A 20,541-nucleotide genomic window follows, 5' to 3' on the forward strand; every position below is an offset into this window, starting at 1 on the left:
CGAGACTCTTCCAGAGTGCGAGGCGGGAATCGAACCCGCAAGCCGAAGGAGTGGGTCCAAAGCCTACGCTTTAGCCCCCACGACCATCGTCCCACTCTTATCCTCTTTATCTAAAATGCTTAATTGTTGACCTCTAATCTTAGATTCGTGATAATTCTGTTTCTGTTACAAAAGCATGAATATCTTGATCTTTTTTCTGATTGCAATATTTTATTTTTAATTATTTCTGTATACCTCTCATTAAAATAAGTTTCTTTAAATTCTTCAGTAAATTGATCTAAATGTTGCCAATTATTTTTATTGACTTGAAACCAACCTAATGCTTCGTCTTCGAAAACAGCATCTAAATTTTCTAAAATGCCCTTTTCGTTAATTTTATATCCTCTTTTAAATCTCATTAAATTCTTTAGGAAATAAGTTAGACTACTTTCTGTATTGTTTTTAAATTTAATAGGCCAATTTGACATAATTTGAAAATGTGCCTGAATCATTCCGAATGGAAAGAGAAGTTGCTGGAATTTCATTCATATTATTTTCATTCATCTTTTCTCTTTCCGTATCGGTCCCTCTACTTCTATCCATTCCATTTTGCATTTCTTTTTCGTAATGAGGCAAATGCGATTTTCTTATAATTGATTGTCTGTGTATCGGTCTCGGTAATGAGTAATCGTCCCCTTGACAGCTACCCCTATTTATTGTCATTCTATTCCGTGCACCTGCTAACGAGTGCCTTCGCTTATTTAAATCTAATTCTGTTTCTTCGAAATGAACCGTATTTTGTACATTTCTTGACTTAATACTTTGATTGAATAAATTTTTGCTTGAATTTAAAATTCTATCCATTTTATCATTTATTTTTTTTATTTCTTCTGAAAGTTCTTTTATTTTAATTTTATCGCTTTTCTTCAAAATTTATTAATTCTTGTGCCTCATTCCGAAATTCATTATTATTATCTATAAAAGAATCGATTTCAAACGTTTTGTCACATATTTTCGTGATTTCTTTTTCTTGTCTTCCTATTTTTATTTGCAATTTTTTGCGATCTACTCTTGCTTTCTCTGCTCTCTCTTTTTCTATCCTATCTCTTTCTTTTCTAAGAGTTTCTTCCCTTTCTAACCGAATCAATTTTAATCGTACCCTGTCTCTTTCTAATCTTTCGAGTTCTTTTCTCTGATTTTCAATTCCTTTATCTATTCTGTTAATTTATCATTTATCATTTTCATCACTTCTACTCTTCTCATTTTCTAGTCTCCAATTACCTAACTTATTCTCAATATTTGGGGACATAATTCCAATTTCGTGTCTATGTGGGGTACTTTTTTTTCTATTGGAGTTTGTGGTACTTTCTGTCTGTGTTTTTGTCTGTATTCTCGTTCTTGGGATTGCACCTGTCGCTTGACTCGGTTGTACCGCCTCTCATTCTAATTCTTCATTTCTCACTGTTATGAATTCTAAATTCAAATTTCTTGCTAAATCTTCCCTTCTATTCTCGTTTTCGCCTAACTGAATATCAATCTTTTCATTTTCTACGCTACTCGCACTTGCTTGTGTGTTATTTGCTTCAATTATAATTTCCGGAACTACCTTATTTTTCCTACTTTCCTTAATATTCTCTACGGGATTTGTCATTTTTAAAATAATTTTTATTTTTTCAGATCTTAATTTCATTCGATTTTTTCTATTCTCTTTCTATTTTTTGCGGACTAGCTCAGGGGTTCTTACAGACGCCGCTTCCTTTTGTATTTTTCGTATTTATTATTCAATTTTCTTCTAGTTTTTTTTTAACTTTCTAATTTTTTCTATTCTATATAGTTTGTTCTTACTAGTGAATTCTATTTTCCCGTTATTTTTTCGAAATTCATTTCCGTTTTCTCCAACCGTATTTTATTTATTTTTGTTTACGATTTTTTGTTTAAACCCCTCACTTATCCAAACCTTCTACAAGGATTACAGAAATTTACCAACTATTTAAACGGACATATATACAGGTCTACCCGCACTTTATTTCTCTAAATACATTTATACCCGCACTTTTTCTGAAAATCAATAAAAAATGTTCAAACAACAATCTCAACAAAATTCTCTGAAGGACAATCCTTTCTTTCTAGCAACCACCAAAATTTTATATACTTCACATCCAAAAATTCCTATCATGGCACACATTTATAATTGATTTTAAAAATTCATCATTCATTTATGACTTCCCTTCTCGGCTTATAGGGTTTTGGAGGGATTGTGGATTTTTGAGGAGGCGCCAAATTTGTGAGGGATCTCGCAAATTAAAGGATAAGTGAGGTATGTGGAGAATCGAGAACGGGTGAAGTCAAAGAGGGATAGCCCAAATAAATATAAAGGGGTTTATTTTAACTAACTTACAAGTGAGTTTCAAAAGCTAGATTGCCAATAGCCCGAACCGGACGGTGAAGCCAAGATCGGGCGAATGTTGATGGTATCCGGGCGATGAAGCCAAGATACTGTAGCAGCGATTGATCCTCCTCGGAGGTGATGCGGTACGTGACGATAGCGTCGACGGAGACCGTAACGTTGCAAGGCGATGGGGCGTCGTTCTTGATCGTATGAGGTTGAAAGTAGAATAGGGTGAAAGGTTGACCGATGAAACGTGCGGTGAGCAAAAGACTATGCGCTTCGGGGCAGATATTCGATAATTAAAGACTGGGGGTGTTGTTCCCCACTCCTAATCATGGGCATGCAGGGTTGTATGGAAGCGGGGTGCTTGTAACTATGTTAAAAAATCATATTAAGAATACACTAAGCCGAAAGGCCAGCAAATTGAGTGTACAAATTATGTATTATAACAATAATACTAATGTTGTTATGAAAAAAATAATAACATTGTAAGCAAAGCAACCTTACGTGTTTATTTGAATCATAATAAGACTGTCCTTTCGTAATGCAGCAGTCATTAGATAAAGTCCGACAATGGGCACTGTCGTAGTCTTCCTAGTCTTGCTTTCACTATCCTTTTTCGTTGCACCCTCGAACATTATTCCATTGCACAGTTCCATTACACAGGCCGACAAAATTTGACAAAAGTCAAAAGCCAGAAAGCAGAATAAACATTTCCGAAGGATTTTGATGCGCTGAATCCGAATCCGAACTCAAATTTACTCTGGTACGTTAGGTTTTCGAAATATCCTAATCTTAAAGTGCAAAAAACGCATTTTTCTGCTGTTTTTGAGGTTATGTAACTGTACAAGAAAAATGTCTACCACAGAGCTAATATGTAATTTGAAAGAACTAATCTTCCCCTTTCAAACCTACTTGGATATATTAGGATATCTTTATTTTTCACCCAAATATTGTAATTTGAAATTTTTTATTTTTGCGCTTTAATCTATTAACGCTGAGGTTTTCAGATTTATACAACGCATTCTCTATTGCTGACGGTACGATATTTCTTCTTCAAAATATTATCTCAGGGGTTTTCGAGGGTGCCCTTTCTATTGCCGGTGTCAGTTTTTTGTCATAACCCCTAGAAGATCCAATATGGCGGCCACAATTTAGGGCTTTAAAAAAGAACAAAGGATCCCGTACAAAATACCAACAAAAAAGCGTACAGACGTTTGGAACCAAACTTTGCACATTGATAAAACAATAAAAAATATGGAACCCGTGTCTTTTCATTTCTACGGAAGCCGTTTCCTAGAGGTAGAAACCACCCCTAACATGTCACAAGCATGCTAACCCACCTGACTCTGAGAACAATAAGTTCAGTCGCATATTTTTCTTGGAATAATGAAGTTCCATGCCACAAGTGGGTTAACCCACTTACCTGCTAATCCACCTAAACCCAGAAATCACCCCTACCAAATCATAAGCAGGCTAACCCAAACAACCCTGGGAGCAGCGAATTTAGTCGTTTACATTTCGTGAAATAATTGAATTCCACGCTACAAGTGGGCTAACCTTGAAATGAAATTTTTCAATTTAGCGTATTAACCCATTAACGCCGAGATGTTATGCCATTGTCCCTTGAAAATGTTATCTTAGGGGTTTTCGGAGGTTCCTTTTCGATTGGCTCAGTTTTTTTTATAACTCCGAGAAAAGCGAATATGGAAAATAGTTAGGACTTTAAAAAAAATTCACTATTATGATTCATTCAATATTGTAAATTTACTTAGGATTTTCCAGCTTACTAAGGCAAGACTCAATATTTTCCAGACAGTTAAGGCTGGACTTGGGATTGTCCAGCTAAGCAAGAAAGTACTTAATATTTTCCAGCCAATTGAGGCAAGACTTTAGATTGCCTAGCCAATTATGGCAAGCCTTTGGATTTCCCAGCCAATAAAGGCAAGACTTTTTATCGTCTAGCCAGTCAAGACAAGACTTTGAATCGTCCAGCCAGGCAAGGCAAGACTTACGATTGCCCAGCCAGTTAAGGCAAGACTTGGGCTTGTCCAGCTAAGCAAGGAAGTACTTAATATTTTCCAGTTAATTGAGGCAAGACTTTAGATTGCCCAGTCAATCAAGGAAAGACTTACGATTGCTCATTCAGTTAATGCAAGACTTGGGATTGTCCAGCTACGCAAGGAAGTACTTAATATTTTCCAGCCAATTAACGCAAGACTTTAGATTGTCCAGCCGATCAAGAAAAGACTTTCGATTGCCCAGCCAGTCAAGGAAAGGCTTTGAATTGCCCAGCCAGTCAAGGGAAGACTTTGAATCGCCCAGTCAGTCAAGGCAAGACTTTGAATCGTCCAGCCAGTTAAGGCAAGACTTACGACTGTTTGTCCAATGAAGGTGAAACTAATTGCTTGTTTTCTTATGGAAACGTTCACGCTTCATTTCAAATGATCGTCGAAGAGACTTTCCTTTATGACTAGTAGGGTCATTATCATTTCTTTGCAAAGACATTGCATCGACCTTGATAATGTTACTTTTTTTGGTAAAAGTCTTGACGAAAGCGTTCGCCCAATACTTCACTGAATGCTCCAACATTTTCTGGAAAATAATCCAAATGAGATTTGAGAAAATTTAATTTCATACTCATCAAACAACCTAATCTTTTAAAATTCTTTAACATACTAGATACAGTAGTTCTAAACTTTGGATCTCGATTGTTCCCCAAAAATGTATGTACCACATTTTGAAACTCAACCATGCATCCTTTTCAATGGATGTCATGGTTTTGGTAAAGTCATCATCTTTGATAAGTTTTCTAATACCAGGCCCAACAAAAATACCTTCCTTAACTTTGGCATCACTTAAATGCAGAAATGTAGATCTAATATAATTGAAACATTCTCCTTCGGTGTTTAGGGCTTTCACAAATTGCTTCATTAACCCTAGTTTTATATGGAGTAATGGCAACAATACTTTATTTCTGTCAACAAGACTTTCATAAACAACATTATACTGACCAACTGTCCACTCTAATCTGTCTGGCCATTTCTCCGTTATCCGATGTTCATTCCTTGCACGACTGTCCCAAAAGGCAAAGAAAACAAGGGTATTTAACGTTTCCTCATTGCAAACCTATTATAAGATTGATCATTTTGAAGTCACCACAAATAAGCCAATTAGGGACATTGTATTTTATTTTTATCAGAAGTAATTGGAAAGTATCATAAGATTCTTTCAGTGTAGTTGAGTGACCTACTGGAATTGTAGCGTACTTATTTCCATTATGTAATAGTACTGCTTTTAGACTTTCTGTAGACGAATCTATGAAAAGACGCCAATCCTCTGGCGTATATAAGTTTGTTTTATATAAATTAATGAGTCCTTCGATATCACTACAATACACAATCCCACTGTCCATTGAAAAGTACTTGATAAACTTTTTTTTTCTATTTCTGTAAACAGTTACTCTAGTCCCAGACAACAATAGTTTCCTATCTTTGAGTCTTGAAGCGCAACGCTCAGCTTTATCTTTTGGAACATCAAGGTCACGTAAAAATCGTCTAATCCATCTTGGTCAAAAAATTTAGGACTTTCATCATCTGATTCTTCCCAAGAAGAATCTTCAGTTGCATTAGGATCGGCAGTATCCATTGATTCGTGAGTTGATCGGTCACTTTTGTTTTCAGATTGATTTCTAATACCAATCTTGGCTGGTGTAACACTTTTTACATCAAGGTAAACGATCTTCTCCAAATACTTTTTAGAAAAACCTCCTGTTTTGCATAAGCAAAAGGCTCACGCCAAACAAGTGGTTGAATAACAGTCTGCGTCTTGGTACTTTCATCTTCCCAATTTGACAAATTTAATCTACAAGTATGACAAATTGAGGTTGGTACCCACGGTGTATCCAAATTTTTCATTGAAGTCCCATAACAGTTGAAGTATGACGTTTTTATCGAATCATTAATTGATCGACGTTATTTCTCCGTTTCATACTTTCCACAAACGTGACAAAACGTATCAACTGCTTTAGCGCAAGGAGTTCTTAAACTCATTTTTTTTTCTTATAATGAACAGTAACGTGGAAATTCTAAAACTCACTTAATACAAAAATCATCATCGACACGAAATGTAATCGATAGACAGATTTCAAATACAAAAAGAATTTTATTGCCTAGGAATCCAACCGTTAGCCCGCCACTCAAACGTAATCTCTAACACGGAAAGATTTGTAGCAAAAAACGAATTTCATCACCTACGCATAACATGTTATATAAGCGTCGCCAGCTCAGTAAGCCAGCTGCGTCGTAGAACGGCGCGCATATACAGCGAATGTGAACATTAGAAAGCACACAGAGTTCGCGGTAGCATTCCACGCAGTCTGTCTTCTTTTGTTTTATCAATGTGCGAAGTTTGGTTCCTAACGACTGCACGCTTTTTTGTTGGTATTTTGTGCGGGTTCCTTTGTTCTTTTTTAAAGCCCTAAATTGTGGCCGCCATATTGAATCTTCTAGGGGTTATAACAAAAAACTGACACCGGCAAAAGAAAGGGCACCCTCGAAAACCCCTGATATAATATTTTAAAGAAAAAATATCGTACCGCCAGAAATAGAGAATGCGTTGTATAAATCTGAACACCTCAGCGTTAACGGGTTAAAACGCTAAAATAAAAAATTTTAAATTACAATATTTTAGTGAAAATTATAAATATCCTAATAAATCCGAGTAAGTTTCAAAGGGGAAGATTAGTACTTTCAAATTCCATATTAGCTATTGTGGTAGACATTTTCTTGTTCTGTTATATAACCTCAAAAACAGCTAAAATACGCGTTTTTTGCACTTTTGGGTTAGGATATCTTGAAAACCTGACGTAGAGGAGCAATTTTGAGCTCGGATTCGGATTCAGTGCATCAAAATCCTTCGGAAATGTTAGGACTGGTCTCTGGCTTTAAAATTTGTCGGCCTGTGTAATGCACAGCTTAAACAATCTTAGTCCAGATCAATATATAGAACATCACGTATTGAATTTAAATATAACGGCTGTCGGCGCTATAATACATTCTCGACAATTTTGGACTTGCAAACTTCGCGAACTCAAATTTCTGCCAATTTTCCTTGCATGAGAAATAGTATTTTCTTCGCACTCCCGTATCCGGCTCGAAGGGCCAACAAATGTTGTTACAGATGTCAATTATTTAACCAAACTGGCTTGTGACTTAGAAAGTGTATGCCCGGACTCAAGAGAAGGAAATAGGGGAGAAAAACTCGTGGAATTTCGCGGCAAGAAATAATACGTAACTTTATTGCTACCTTCTACAAGTTACACTTTTTTAACTCAGTCTCCTAAGAAATAATAATGTTTCAAAATAATTATTTAATAATTAATAATTAATAATATAAAAACGTTAGATTCAAAAGTTACTATTAATATAATTTTTAAGAATTAAAATAAATTACAATGTAGACTTTTATTTAAATATTCAAATAATTATGAAAGTTAAGGTCGATTTTTCTTATTTTAAAAGTATCTACTGACGTCCCTATACGGAGAAACTCTTTATTGTAAAATTTGGCATTATAATATTGATATTCACAAAAGTTCTATGGCAATATAGGATATAACAGAGAAAATAGTATTATTGTCACAGCCATAGGAAGAAATACATTTTCCATTTCATTTATAAATATACTATAAACCTAATAATTGCCATTTATAGTTAGAAAAATTCCTATCTTTGATAGTAGATTCAAGTTGAAAAAAGTGGTTTTCACAAATTAAATAATAAAAACGTAGTTGTAGTAATTAGCATTTATAATAACATAAGTTGCAAAACAGGTAAGAAAAAATACCATTTTCAATGAGAAGGTTCAATGAAAGAAAAAACAATTAAATGTAGTGCTTCGCGATTCAGTACAAAATGACGTCATTACACGCGCCGAAGTTCATGAGGATGATAAAATTCCTAAACCTTATAATTTGTTTTATCACAGGGAATTATCTACGTTCTGCTGCCCGGAGACCCGTGTTCAATTCCCGCCAGGTCTGATATCTTCTAACAAGGTTTATTCTCTTTCAGCTTAGAATAAAATATAAATATCTAATTGTATGTTTAATGTATGAAATGTATAGTGCGTGAAGTGAATGCGAATTTATTTTTATTTTGCTCTTTCGTCCATGGAATTTTTTCCTATTTTCTATGGGAAAAATTAGAAATTCGTAGAATGAACATGGACAGAATGTTTTTAATATTGTGTTTTATAAACTTCACAGTCTGTCTTAGGGATTACAAGGGGTGTTAAGTTTGCCGGTTGTTTCAATAAATAAAACACTTAATCCTCAAGGGAATTTCAAAATTTTAGTATTTAAAAACTTTTTCGAGGCAAACCATTCGACGAGCCATTTTTCAACTTCTTCAAAATTGGCAAAGCGCTGCTCTGCGAGTGAGTGTCCCATCGATGCGAAAAGGTGATAGTCAGACGGGGCGAGGTCTGGAGAGAACGGCGGGTTTGATAATATTTCCAAATTCAATTCTTTTAATGTGTTATTCACCACTTTAGCGGTATGAGACGGAGCGTTATCATGTTGTAGGATAACTTTGCCATGTCTTCGGGCCCATTCCGGCCGTTTTTTGATCAACGCATGATTCAAATTGATAATTTGTTGTCGGTAGCGATCCGTATTCACCGTCTCACCAGGTTTTAATAACTCGAAGTACACCACACCACACTGGTCCCACCAAACACAGAGCATTGTCTTACGGCCAGAGCGATTTGGCCTTGAAGTCGATGGGCCGACCTCACCAGGTGAAAGTTATGATTTTTTCCACTTCTGGTTCTCGAAATAAATCCATTCTTCGTCCCTCGTGATAATTCGATACAGAAAAGATTTCCTTTCGAACCGTTCAAGCAGCATTTCACAAATGGTTTTTCGATTTTCTATTTGTCTATCGTTCAGTTGGAACATGTTCACCATAAGTTTCTACCAGCGATCCATGAGCTTCACCTGCTTTTTTCTTTTGATGAAATAAGAAAAGCAACGAATGCCGCAAATGCGATTTACTTGGAACGAAACTCGACATATTCACTGAGGTAAACAACTATGATGCTATTATTTTGGCAGAATGGAATTGTGTATTTTTGAAGGTTATTGTCCATAGAAAAATATGACATAGATTCCAAATCATAAAAATGTATACATATCTCTAGCAACATCTATGAGTAAAACCGGCAAACTTCAACTAACACCCCTGGTATAGTAAGTTTCTTTTGGTATAAGTGCAATTACTTCATCATTTCTTTTATATTTCAATAGACATAATAACTTCAGACTTTAATATTCACAATAGTAATTCTTGCAATAGTGACTATATCCTGGCTTGCTATTCTCGTATCGTAAAAATAAATATTATACCATCAAATTTTATAACTGAAAGTTTCCCCGTGTAGCTCAGTAACAATCGCGTACTCAGAATAAAAAAAGCTGTCAGGTATGAGCACCTGTACACAGTGGTGCCGGAAGAGAGCGTGGCCAGAGGGGGTCAGCCTCACGATGGGGGGGGGGTCAACCAATGCCGTTTGGCCGCACAAAAATTCGAATGTATATGTCTACCATATACGATAGAAAGAGAGTTTGCCCTCCCAAAAGAAATTTCGTTCCAGCGCAATTGCCTGTGCACAAAGGGAAGCACCCGTGCACAAAGGGCGTCACTCCTTAAAAGAATAAGTCATTCAGTTGCACGGTAGGTTAATAACACTAAAAATGTCGTATGGGTTAAATATTAGGGCTCGCTCAAGTTTATTTAAAACATTCCAAAATTTATATTTTTGCACCACCCGAGGCTTGAATGTCCGAACTTATACAGCTGTATAAAAACAAAAAATGAATTAATAGAAAAATCCTTTCACAAAAGTCAGTTAAAGTTTTATTTTTTGACTGATAAAATATTTAGGCTAGACCGATCAAGTATTAAAACTTTAAATGATTTTTGGTAAAGAAATTTTCCAATTATTTTATTTTTATTTTTACGCAGCCATATTACTCCGGGCACTTGAGGCTGGGATATCCTGTAAATATATTTTTAATTAAAAGTTTGTCTTAAGAACAAGTGCGAGATTTCATGGGCGAGATTGGACGATCCCGCAAATGTCTTATGCACCCTGACGACATGGAGCGACTGTCTTAACAGAATAATTATCATATCTCGAAGTCAAGGAGAACTATTTTAGGCTTCGAGTGCTCAAAATCCTTACTCCTGATATTGAATTTATGGCCAAACGCTCACCCCTGATATTGAATTTAAGGCCGAATGCTTCAGCTGACTTCTCCGCTGCTTTGTATAGAAACGCTCTTTTTCCCACTTCTTTGTGCTTCTCGACAATATTAAAAAGAGGGTCTCTTCCATTTGCAACTATATGTGTTCTATCCAGAATAGTCCTGTTATGAAGACCATGGAACCACTCCAAATGAATAGAGTACTATTGGGAGGGCAAGCATGTTCGTTGCAGATTCTTTGTTCCTCACTGACAGTTCAGAAGAGCAAATCTGCCGGATGAGACCTCATATGCCATATCAGTGGCAAGGTGTCGTACCCTAGTGGAAGAAACCGAAAGGCTCGGAAAGAAGTTTCTATTCCGATTCTTTGCAAGTTGTATGGGAACTTTGCTTCCGATTTCTTTCCGAACGCATCTATTTCCGAAGGTTTCCGATGTGTTTTTCGAACTTTCTCCGAAGTATCCCAATGCATATATTTCTCTCTGAATGATTCCGATTTCTTTCCGAATAAGTGTTGCAGTGTCCCATTATCTTATTTCGATGCTTTTCGAATGTTCACCTATGTCTCACTGTTTATGTTTGTTCCGAATGTTTCTGGGTTCTTTCCGAATAAATGTGAAATGTTAAAGATAAATGATTAAATGTTGTATTAATTATTCATGTATATATATATATTTTTTTTTTTTTTTAAATAAATAAATATTATAAATGATAACATATAATTTATTAATAAATTTATAAAATTTACAAAAATTAATAAATTAAAAAATAATTAAAATAAAGAAATGTATAAATATAATGAAATATAAAAAGACATATGAATAATTCTAGTCAAATTATTTGTAAAAAAAACATTTTTCAGCTAAAATTATTGATCGTAAAAAAAAAGAATGTTTAACAAAGGAGTTTCCCTTTTCACTATAAATTATTGTATATTTTATTAAAAAAAGATCAAACAGATTAATTTTTAATGAAGCGGTCGTGGTTTTGAACCAAAAAGATGCAAATTCCACCTAAATATATGCATTTTTGACAATAAAAAACGAAATTTCAACAACAGTTGAATTTTCAACCAAAAAGATTGACTTCATAACAAAATTGCTGAATTTTCAATAGAATAATCACATTAACTGCACTGAAAAAACAAAACAGATTTGCTCCAAAAATAACTGCACAACAGAATGTCTGACTTAAAATCGTATGGAAAATAAAGTATATCCGAATATTTGTGTGATTTCAAACAAAAATATCGGGAAAATCGCTATCAATATCTTTTGCGTCGCCATTTTGTTCCTTCGATTTCATTCATAGCGATTATGGTAGGTATTCGATTGCACTGCAATTGAGTATAAGTGCAATCGAATGCTTATATCGATTGAGTTTATCGAGCGCACCATTGAATGCGAGTGATGAGGTGAGTAAGCAACAATCTTATATCAAAATGGCGATGGGGAGAAGCAGAGACGAGATGCTATCAGAGCTTTTCCAGAGATTAATCATTAAAATCATAACAAACTTCGAATATTTCTAACTTTCGCATAGTGATTTCAGTAAAGAAAGAAAGAAAGTTTCAGTAAACCTTGTTTTCTATTATAAATATGGAAATCGATAAAGGTGACTCTTCCTTTGGGTTTTTATCATTCAGTTAATCTCAGTGCAATTTATATTTCATTGTGTATAATTTTCACCATACAAAGAAGGAATTTTGTCAAGGACTTATTGTAGTGATTACAAATGAGACTTGGGCATATGAAATATTCGTAATTTGGATTATTTAGATGTGATAATATGCAGCAGTATTGTACGTGATGTACAATATTTTTTTTTTTTAATTTGATTCGTAAGGAAATTGGATACATTCGAAAAGAGTAGAGTGGGTAGTCATTAAGAAAGAAATCGGAAATATTCGTCGACATTCGGAAAGCAATCGGAAACATTCGACGACATTCGGAAATGAGTCAGAGAGTGGGACATTCGGAAAGACTCGGACAGGTTCATGGGAAAACTCGAAGTTCGTAAAGAAAGCGGAAGTAAAGTTTCCATACAGTTCGGAAAGGATCAGAACGGAACCTCTTTCCGAACCCTTTCCGAACCCTTTCCGAAATATTTCCGAAATCTTTCCGAACTTTCCAAAGCGGTCTTTTCGGATCTTTGCGTTTATTCGGCTGGGTATAGCACTTCTGTCGACGAGCTCAGGATTTTCGGGGATGCCATTGAGTTTTCCTTGCTTCGAATAAACCTTAAAGCATTTTTATAACCTAAACTGTATTCAAATCTCCTAAGTGTATTTTTTGATAATGTCTAGAGCTAGGTGTATTTGTTCTTTATTTTTAGCATTGATCTTAAGATCATCAATGTCAAATACATCTCACAAGATACCTGTATGAAAGGTGAGGGTTTTAGTTGTCAGACGATTTTTTTTAGATGAGATAGTAAATCTGGTTTCCCAAAGCGGCATCAACCTCTCTATACGCCTCACGATGTGCGTATCAACTACTCTTTCCATAATGCAGATGATGAGTCTGTGGGAGGTTCAATTGAAAGCTTTCCGGTAGATAATCTAGTCCATTGACACCTTTCTTCAAGCTGTAATTCCTAGGGCAGATAAGTTGCCCATCTTCGGCAGGTAGTCATAGGTGGGCATTTTGTCTCAGATGTTAAGAGGTATTGAGATGGGTCAGAGAAAGATGGCTGGTTTTATCTTACCCACCTCTCCCTCCGCTCTAGACCTCTCCTAATGGCAGATAGTACCCGTATTCCGTCAACAATATGCTACCACATAGACAGAAATTTTGACCTGTTGAGTGTGTGACAATGGATCTGGAGCTCTGGCGCGAACTGTCGAACTTTGGTGGTGTAATTCCGGCTAGATGTTATGTAGTCAATTACACACTCAATGCGGAAAGCGTATCTTCGTTTGCCTGGTCTATCTTTGTGGTGAATTGATGCATTCGTGTCTTGACCTTATGATCAGCCGTTGGTTTTGTTTTACAGTTTACATCTGCTAACTCTCTCGCTGCATTATAAACATTACAATTTATAATCCAGAGGTCGGATTCTTTGGAAAAATATTCACGAAGAGTCCAGAAATATCGCTCTTCCTTCTATTGGATGCCTGCCTGCAGTTGATCTCAGTATCGCCTTACTTTCTCTGTTGCCGGCTTATTCTGGCTACGGTTTAGCAGATGCTCCGCTTACATATTCCTTTTCCAAAGTTATTCAGCATGATTTCGCAGACGTTGATCACAAAGTCACCATTCGAGACACATCAATTAGATGTCATTCAACGTTCAGCACGGACATTACGGCTTTGCTTGGGAGTTCGTTCCTTCGGGACCAATCTGGAAAATTTTCCGCGACTGCTTATTAATTGTTATAAGCATATTCAGCAGAAACTCCTGGTACTACCCTCAACCCGAGGACGCTATTTAAGTTAATTGCAGCTGAGATAAATTTGGTTAAATGTACTAAGGGTTGTTCCTTTTGGCTTGTAGAATATCACCGGAGGGGCAGGGGGTAATGTGTTAGAAAAGTTTTTTTTTTCTTCCGAAGACACTATATATGATAATCCTCTTGACCTAGAGAATAGTTGGGAGAAGTGAACGTAATTTCTCTGAAGTACACACATCTCTGTCTAGCGTTTGACATTTACTTGTACCGGCAGGTAAAAAACTTGTAAAGTTGTTTTCAAAATTGTGCTTATTTCGAGAATTTAAATCAGTTGCGTTTCCAGATAGACGCTAATAAAGTCCTTAGAATGAATCTCTACATAGGTGATTTGACGTCTTTGGGAGATTCTTCAGATCTGTCCATGTCTTTCAAAGGTCCTCAGGATGTCCTCAAGACGTATGTCAACATAATTCTATAGGACAACTTTAGAATTTCTTGGATGCTTTTGTAATGCCCGCTAGACTCGCTAACTTTCACTTACATCTTTTTTCTGACAATATCTATATCATGAATTAGGAGTGAGTGCTAGTATTAGCTGTTCTCAAAAAATGAATTTAGTTATATTAGGCCTTTAGGGTGTCATGTTCTGCATTGGGCTGACACTTTCCCAAGACTATCGTTTACATTTTCACCCCCACCGTAATATTCATCAATTTCGAAAAACAACCCCTAGTAGATTTAGCAAAACTTTTCATAGAAGCATTCAATTAAAACAGAAAGGAAATTTCAAACCATATCAGTAGAGTTTTTTGGTAGAATACGTAACTGAATGTTAAAAAAGTTGTATCTGTTAGCTTTCTTCAGAAGAAAGGTTTAAAAGCTTTGTCAACATTTCGTGTATCACACGTTTCTGCTTATTTGCTTCAAAATACATAATGAAATACCATAAGCATCGAATAAAGGCGAATTTTATACAATTTTGTTACTCAGTGTAATCAACCCAGACACATTTCCAAGACTTTTTCGTATTTTCGATAAAATCGAGTTTGACATATCCGCCGTACGCCATGTAGAGATTGGCGAAACAAGCTTTAAATCGGTCGAAGTCTTAGGCAATAGCGCATCGATTTCATAGCCGAACGGTTGTTTGTTCGATTCTTGGTGCCTACATTTTTTCACAAGAAATCTGCATTTTTTAAATATTATCATGTTTTTCGCAAATTAATTTATTTTCCATAAATGGTATTATATTTTTCCATAATTTTTACTAATTATATTTAAGATTTAAAGTATGATCGCGGTTGTTTAAAGGAAAAATTATATTTTTAATAAAAATGTTTAAACATAGCAGTGACTCATAAATGAAATACTTGCTTCCTGGAGTAGAATATATTTGTATCAAGTTTTTTTTATGTAAATTACTATAAATAAAACACAATATTAAAGATAAAATTTAATTCTATACAATTTATTCGTAGTCTACTTTTACCCTGGCATACAATTCGCAATCACTCAAAAGTATTAAACAGAAATATCGGACGAGCCAGACTAATATTTATCATAAAAACATGGAAAGCAGAAATCATTGCGACATCTCGCACATCAGATAAACGATGAATTTTTATAAGAGCAACCTTTTTTAGCGTCTATTGGGAAACACACCTGATTTAAATTCTAAAATAAATGTCGATCGTCCGGTTGTTTCGATGCAATCCACGCTTGTCTTATCGTGTCGGTAAAAATCGGAAAAGACAACTGGTGTTTGACGAGCAATTAGATTTTTACACAATCTTCTCTGCAATTAATTTTATGCTCTCCCTCGAATAAGTAGGCACAACTTTAAGGACGCTTTGTCAAGTTTTTTATATGCCGGAAGAATTAAACGCCACACGGTTGGACAGAAGGAGTGTATTTCAAATAAATTACGTTTACTTCTCCCAACCCTTCTCCAGGTCAAGGCGTTTCTCATATTCTACAATGAACAAAAAAAACCTTTAGTACATTTAAGAAACTTTATCTCAGTTTCCTTTGACTAAAATAGCTAGAAGAATGTAAAATGAAAAAGAATCGCACCAAACTCCTCCACAAGACCCTAGTTTATATTCGCATCTCCAGAATAATATTCAAAGACCCCAGAAAATTAACCCTAGTAAATTTAACAAACCCCTTCTTAGCTACTTTTAACTAAACTAAAACCTGATTATTTAACATGCATTTATTTTAATTAGAAATTAGATTAAATGAAATTAATTTGTACTGAGATATACAAGATATACAAGCAGAGATATACAAGTTTATTTGGATAAAGTTGACCATTCTTTTTTTTTTCATTCCCACAGTAATATTCCAGAACCTGAAACCCCACCCCTAGTTTATTTAATGAACCCTCTAATCTGCCTTCAACTAAAACAGCTAAAAAAATTTGAAATTAAAAATAATAACCACAGGTATCTTCCAAAGACTATAGTTTATTTCCTTACCCCCACAGTAGTATTGAACAACGCAAAAAAATCCAAAGTAATTTTTATCAACCCCAAAAAATAAGGCGGAGTAGATTGAACGAATGCCGTCTCAGCTTAGTTCTGAATATGATTGTGCGGATAAGGATATAAATCAGTCTTTAGGAGGGGGCTTTAGATTATTGTATTTAATTAGCAATTTTCGGACTCTTAATGTTGAATTCAGCTTACACGGGGTACGTCAAATACACAAGGGGTTGTTTTTGGGGTCATTTAATATTACTCTGGGTAATAGGGTCAGTGCTCCCAACCCTTACTGTGCATGCGTCGCACCAGCAATCTTATTGAATGTTTATCGCGCACTTATCTAAAATGTTTAATTATGCAAATCAATTTTTCACAATATATATAAATCTTAAAGGACAAGCAAATATTATGAATGATTTAAGATTAACATTAGTGAAAAAAGGTATTCCTTTCTTTGAATTTAAAATCAATAATTTATTTGTACAGAGTAGAATCAAATAATTATACGACCTTGCACTCCAAGAGACTATTTTGTGATCTGAAAATAAATTGTTATTACTTCCACAATGATGATTTATTATAAAAAAAATTATTTTCACATGTAATAGCTTCAAAAAAATCCCGCTCGTTACATCTAATGAAACTGCCGATGTAAAACATGCGCATTGCAGTTGGGGAGCCCAATGGGAAGCTATGTCTAGGATATGTACGAGTCTTTAATAGGTGCCTGGGGTTAAGATTTTTTATTTGAATTTTTTTTTGCTTTTTCAAATCGAAAAAAGCTGAAATGGTGTTTTTTTTAAATGTGCTAGAAGTTGTTTTTTGGATTTTTAAATGACTGTGTTATAAACTAGATCAAGAGACCTGAGAAGGAGTTCGTTAAATGTACCAGGGGTAGGGTTTTGGGGTTGTAGAATATTACTGTGAGGAGTATGATATAAATAAGTGTCTTGAATGGTTCTCTGAGGTGAATAATTTGAATTTGAAATTTTTTGACTGTTTTACTTTAAGGCAATTGAAATAGGGTTCTTTAAATGTACTAGCCGTTATTTTTGGGGTTGATGAATATTACGGTGGAGATAAGTATATGAAGTACAGTCTTGCAAAGGCAGCTGAGGCAAGGTCTGTTAAATGTACAAGGAGTTCTTTTTTTTAATATTACTGCAGGAAATAGGATATGAACTAGTCTTGGTATGGCGACCGAGGTGATCATTTTTATTTTGAATTTTTTTGGGATGTTTCATTTGAAGGCAGCTCTCGCTGGTCACGTTAAATGCACAAGGGGTTGTTCATTGGGGTTGTTTTTACATATTACTGTGATGATGATGACATAAGGTGCAGTCCTGGGAATATGTCTAGAGTGATTATTTTTTATTTTCATTTTTTTGGCAATTTCAGTTAAAGGCACCTGAGACAAGGTTCGTTAGATGTACTAGGGGTGGTTTTTGAGGGTTGAAGAATATTATTAAAGGCTTAAAGGTATGTAGTTGAGTCTTGCGTAAGTAATGAACTTCGTTAAATTTACTAGGGATTATTTTGAGGGGTTGTTAAATTTTACGGTGTGGATGAGGATATGAACTAGAGTGTCGGGAAAGAAATCAAGATCATTATTTTAAATTTTTATTTTTTTAGGTTGTTTTAGTTGAACGCAGCTGATACGAGGTACATTAGTTATATTATAGGTTATTTTGGGGTTGTTGAATATTACTGTGGCCATGAGGATATAAACTCGAATTTAGGGAAGGTATCTAGGGTGACGATTTTTAATTTGATTTTTGTTGCTGCATTTTTAGTTCAAGCCAGCTAAAACGGGGTTCGTTAAATGTACTAGGGTTGTTTTTTCATGTTGCTGAGTATTTCGGTAGAAATAAGGATATATTTGAGAGTTTTTCGGAGGTAACTGGCGTGATTATTTTTTATATTGAAAGATTTTTCTGTGTAAATCCCGCAGTAATCATTAACTGTAAATTACATTTTTTTGTAAATATGTATACTTGCAGTTGGGTTGGCTGTTAAGTATTTATTTTCAGTGAGCTGAAAAATGGCTAAAACATATGAAATTCATTTTCTTGTACTTAACCCGTAATTTATTCTTTGACCTAGTTTTTTTAGCGCCAGGGTTGCTTTGTAGAATAATTCGTGAGTTTTTTTGGAGAGCCTACAAAAAACCTAAAATTCTCAATTAATTCTATTTAGGCTTAGTGCATAATTTGTTTTGATGTTAGTTTTTATGTGATAGGGGTGTTTTTTGAAAATTAGATTTTATACGTTTGGTATATATTTAAATTCTATTGTGGATGTGCTATTGGAACAGACCTAGCAAAGGATAGGTGTGGAGTCTCGAACATACCGAACGACTACATTTGAATTCGACTGTTAGTAACCGGCGGGGCACGGGAAAGATTTTTTTGCAGTTGGCCTCTCTTGTCCGAAAGTCCAAGTTCTAAGAAAAATTCGGCTCTAGATGTCAGAGTATAACTTAGTAAAGATGGAGTTTTTTATGTACAAATCTCCAATAAGTATGTGCATGTGAGTAATTAAAAGAAAGTAAACTGAATTTTTGAAATAAATGGCAATAAAGTGAGCCAATTATGCATAAACTATTGTATAACATCCTTCTGAACCTTATTAATATGACACATTTTATGTTCACTTATTTTGGACCACTTTAGGGAATATATAGGCATCTATAAGGGAAACATTGTAGGGAACTATATGAGAAACTAAATAATAAGCGACATAGGACCCGGACTGAAACACTGCTCTCTATATGCCTCTGAATGGGATATAGTACATACATATGACTAGAACTTATAGAATTAAGTCGTCACAATATTAAAAATTAATCTTCTGGATTCTAGTTAATTAAAGTTTTTAAATAATAACTGTTGGAAATGTTTTTATTTTAGTTTTTGGTAAAAAATATACAATCTTTGTGGCCTATTTCTACTAATGTTTCATTTGTAGACCAAACTATTTTTCAAAGGACACAAAAAAGTTCATGAAACCTTGTATTTGCAAAAGTGATCTACTGGAGAGATTTTTTTAATCATTGGGCATTTTGAGCAATAATTGTTTATAACGAATTCTTGATATATGAAAATATCAGTTGTTTATATGAAGGGAACTGTATGTAATTCATGAAGTGTGAACGATTTTTTATTGTTCGGGTATATTTCCTCCCCCTAGGAATGGATTATCCCTATTGCAGGGTCCGATTGTGCCTTGTACGCACGCACTGTTGGCTAAGTGGATTCCCCCAAACGAGAGAAGCAGAATGGGTGCATTTGTCTATGCTGGTGAGTCTACTAATATCTTAATTTTATACTTAAAATGCTACATGGTCGAGGTGTACAAAAGCACGCAAGTGCGACCTGACTCGCGGCTCGCGAATCTAAGAAAGCATGCAGGGTTCGCAAAACATGCACTGGATCACAGTATTCGATCGATTCATATTTGCTAAAGTGGCAACTTCTGAATTGCAGGTGTGCCCTTAGGCGCGCCGTAACCGAGAACAGCAACCCTCGTACTCGTTAGTAAAGAACAATTACACCCGCGTTTTACGCGATATTTTATTTCACATTTGTATGTATATGTCACTTTGATGTCCATCACTAGTTAATAATGTATCCCGTCCGATGGCTTGTATTTTGATCCGGTCTGTAGGGAGGAAAATAATAGAATCTAAGATATGCGAAAGCGCGAAAATTGTTTTGACGCTCATGGGTTGTAAACGGCAACTTTCTTCACACTCTACAACATAGTAAAGTGGCATTTTCCGGTAGGTGTGTAATAAAACAATTTAAACTCGCTTCCCTCCAACACATATAATACATAACTATAAGTATAATATCAAATTTAAAATCTTAGGTAAAAATATTTTTCAAATTAATATTATTAATTTATCGTATCGCTTTCAAGAAAAGTTTCACGAAAAATAATAATAATATTAATTACTATTAAACTTTTAATGAAAAATGAAAGTGGTAACTACTAATTAAAATTCTTTTTCACTGAATCACACATAT

At 34.9% G+C, this 20,541-nt stretch overlaps 1 protein-coding gene across 3 annotated transcripts in view; it reads left to right on the plus strand.

Annotated features, from left to right (window-relative positions):
* The window catches only part of LOC117174760 (putative inorganic phosphate cotransporter), an 822,629-nt gene that overhangs the window by 592,744 nt on the left and 209,344 nt on the right, over nucleotides 1-20,541 (plus strand). For all 3 annotated transcript variants that reach the window (XM_033364112.1, XM_033364111.1, XM_033364110.1), the window contains one exon: nucleotides 19,725-19,812. In XM_033364112.1, the coding sequence (XP_033220003.1) occupies nucleotides 19,725-19,812 (88 nt within the window). The remainder of the gene's footprint in view (nucleotides 1-19,724; nucleotides 19,813-20,541) is intronic.

The sequence above is a fragment of the Belonocnema kinseyi genome, chromosome 6 (assembly GCF_010883055.1).
Source record: "Belonocnema kinseyi isolate 2016_QV_RU_SX_M_011 chromosome 6, B_treatae_v1, whole genome shotgun sequence".
In the NCBI taxonomy this organism is placed as follows: domain Eukaryota; kingdom Metazoa; phylum Arthropoda; class Insecta; order Hymenoptera; family Cynipidae; genus Belonocnema; species Belonocnema kinseyi.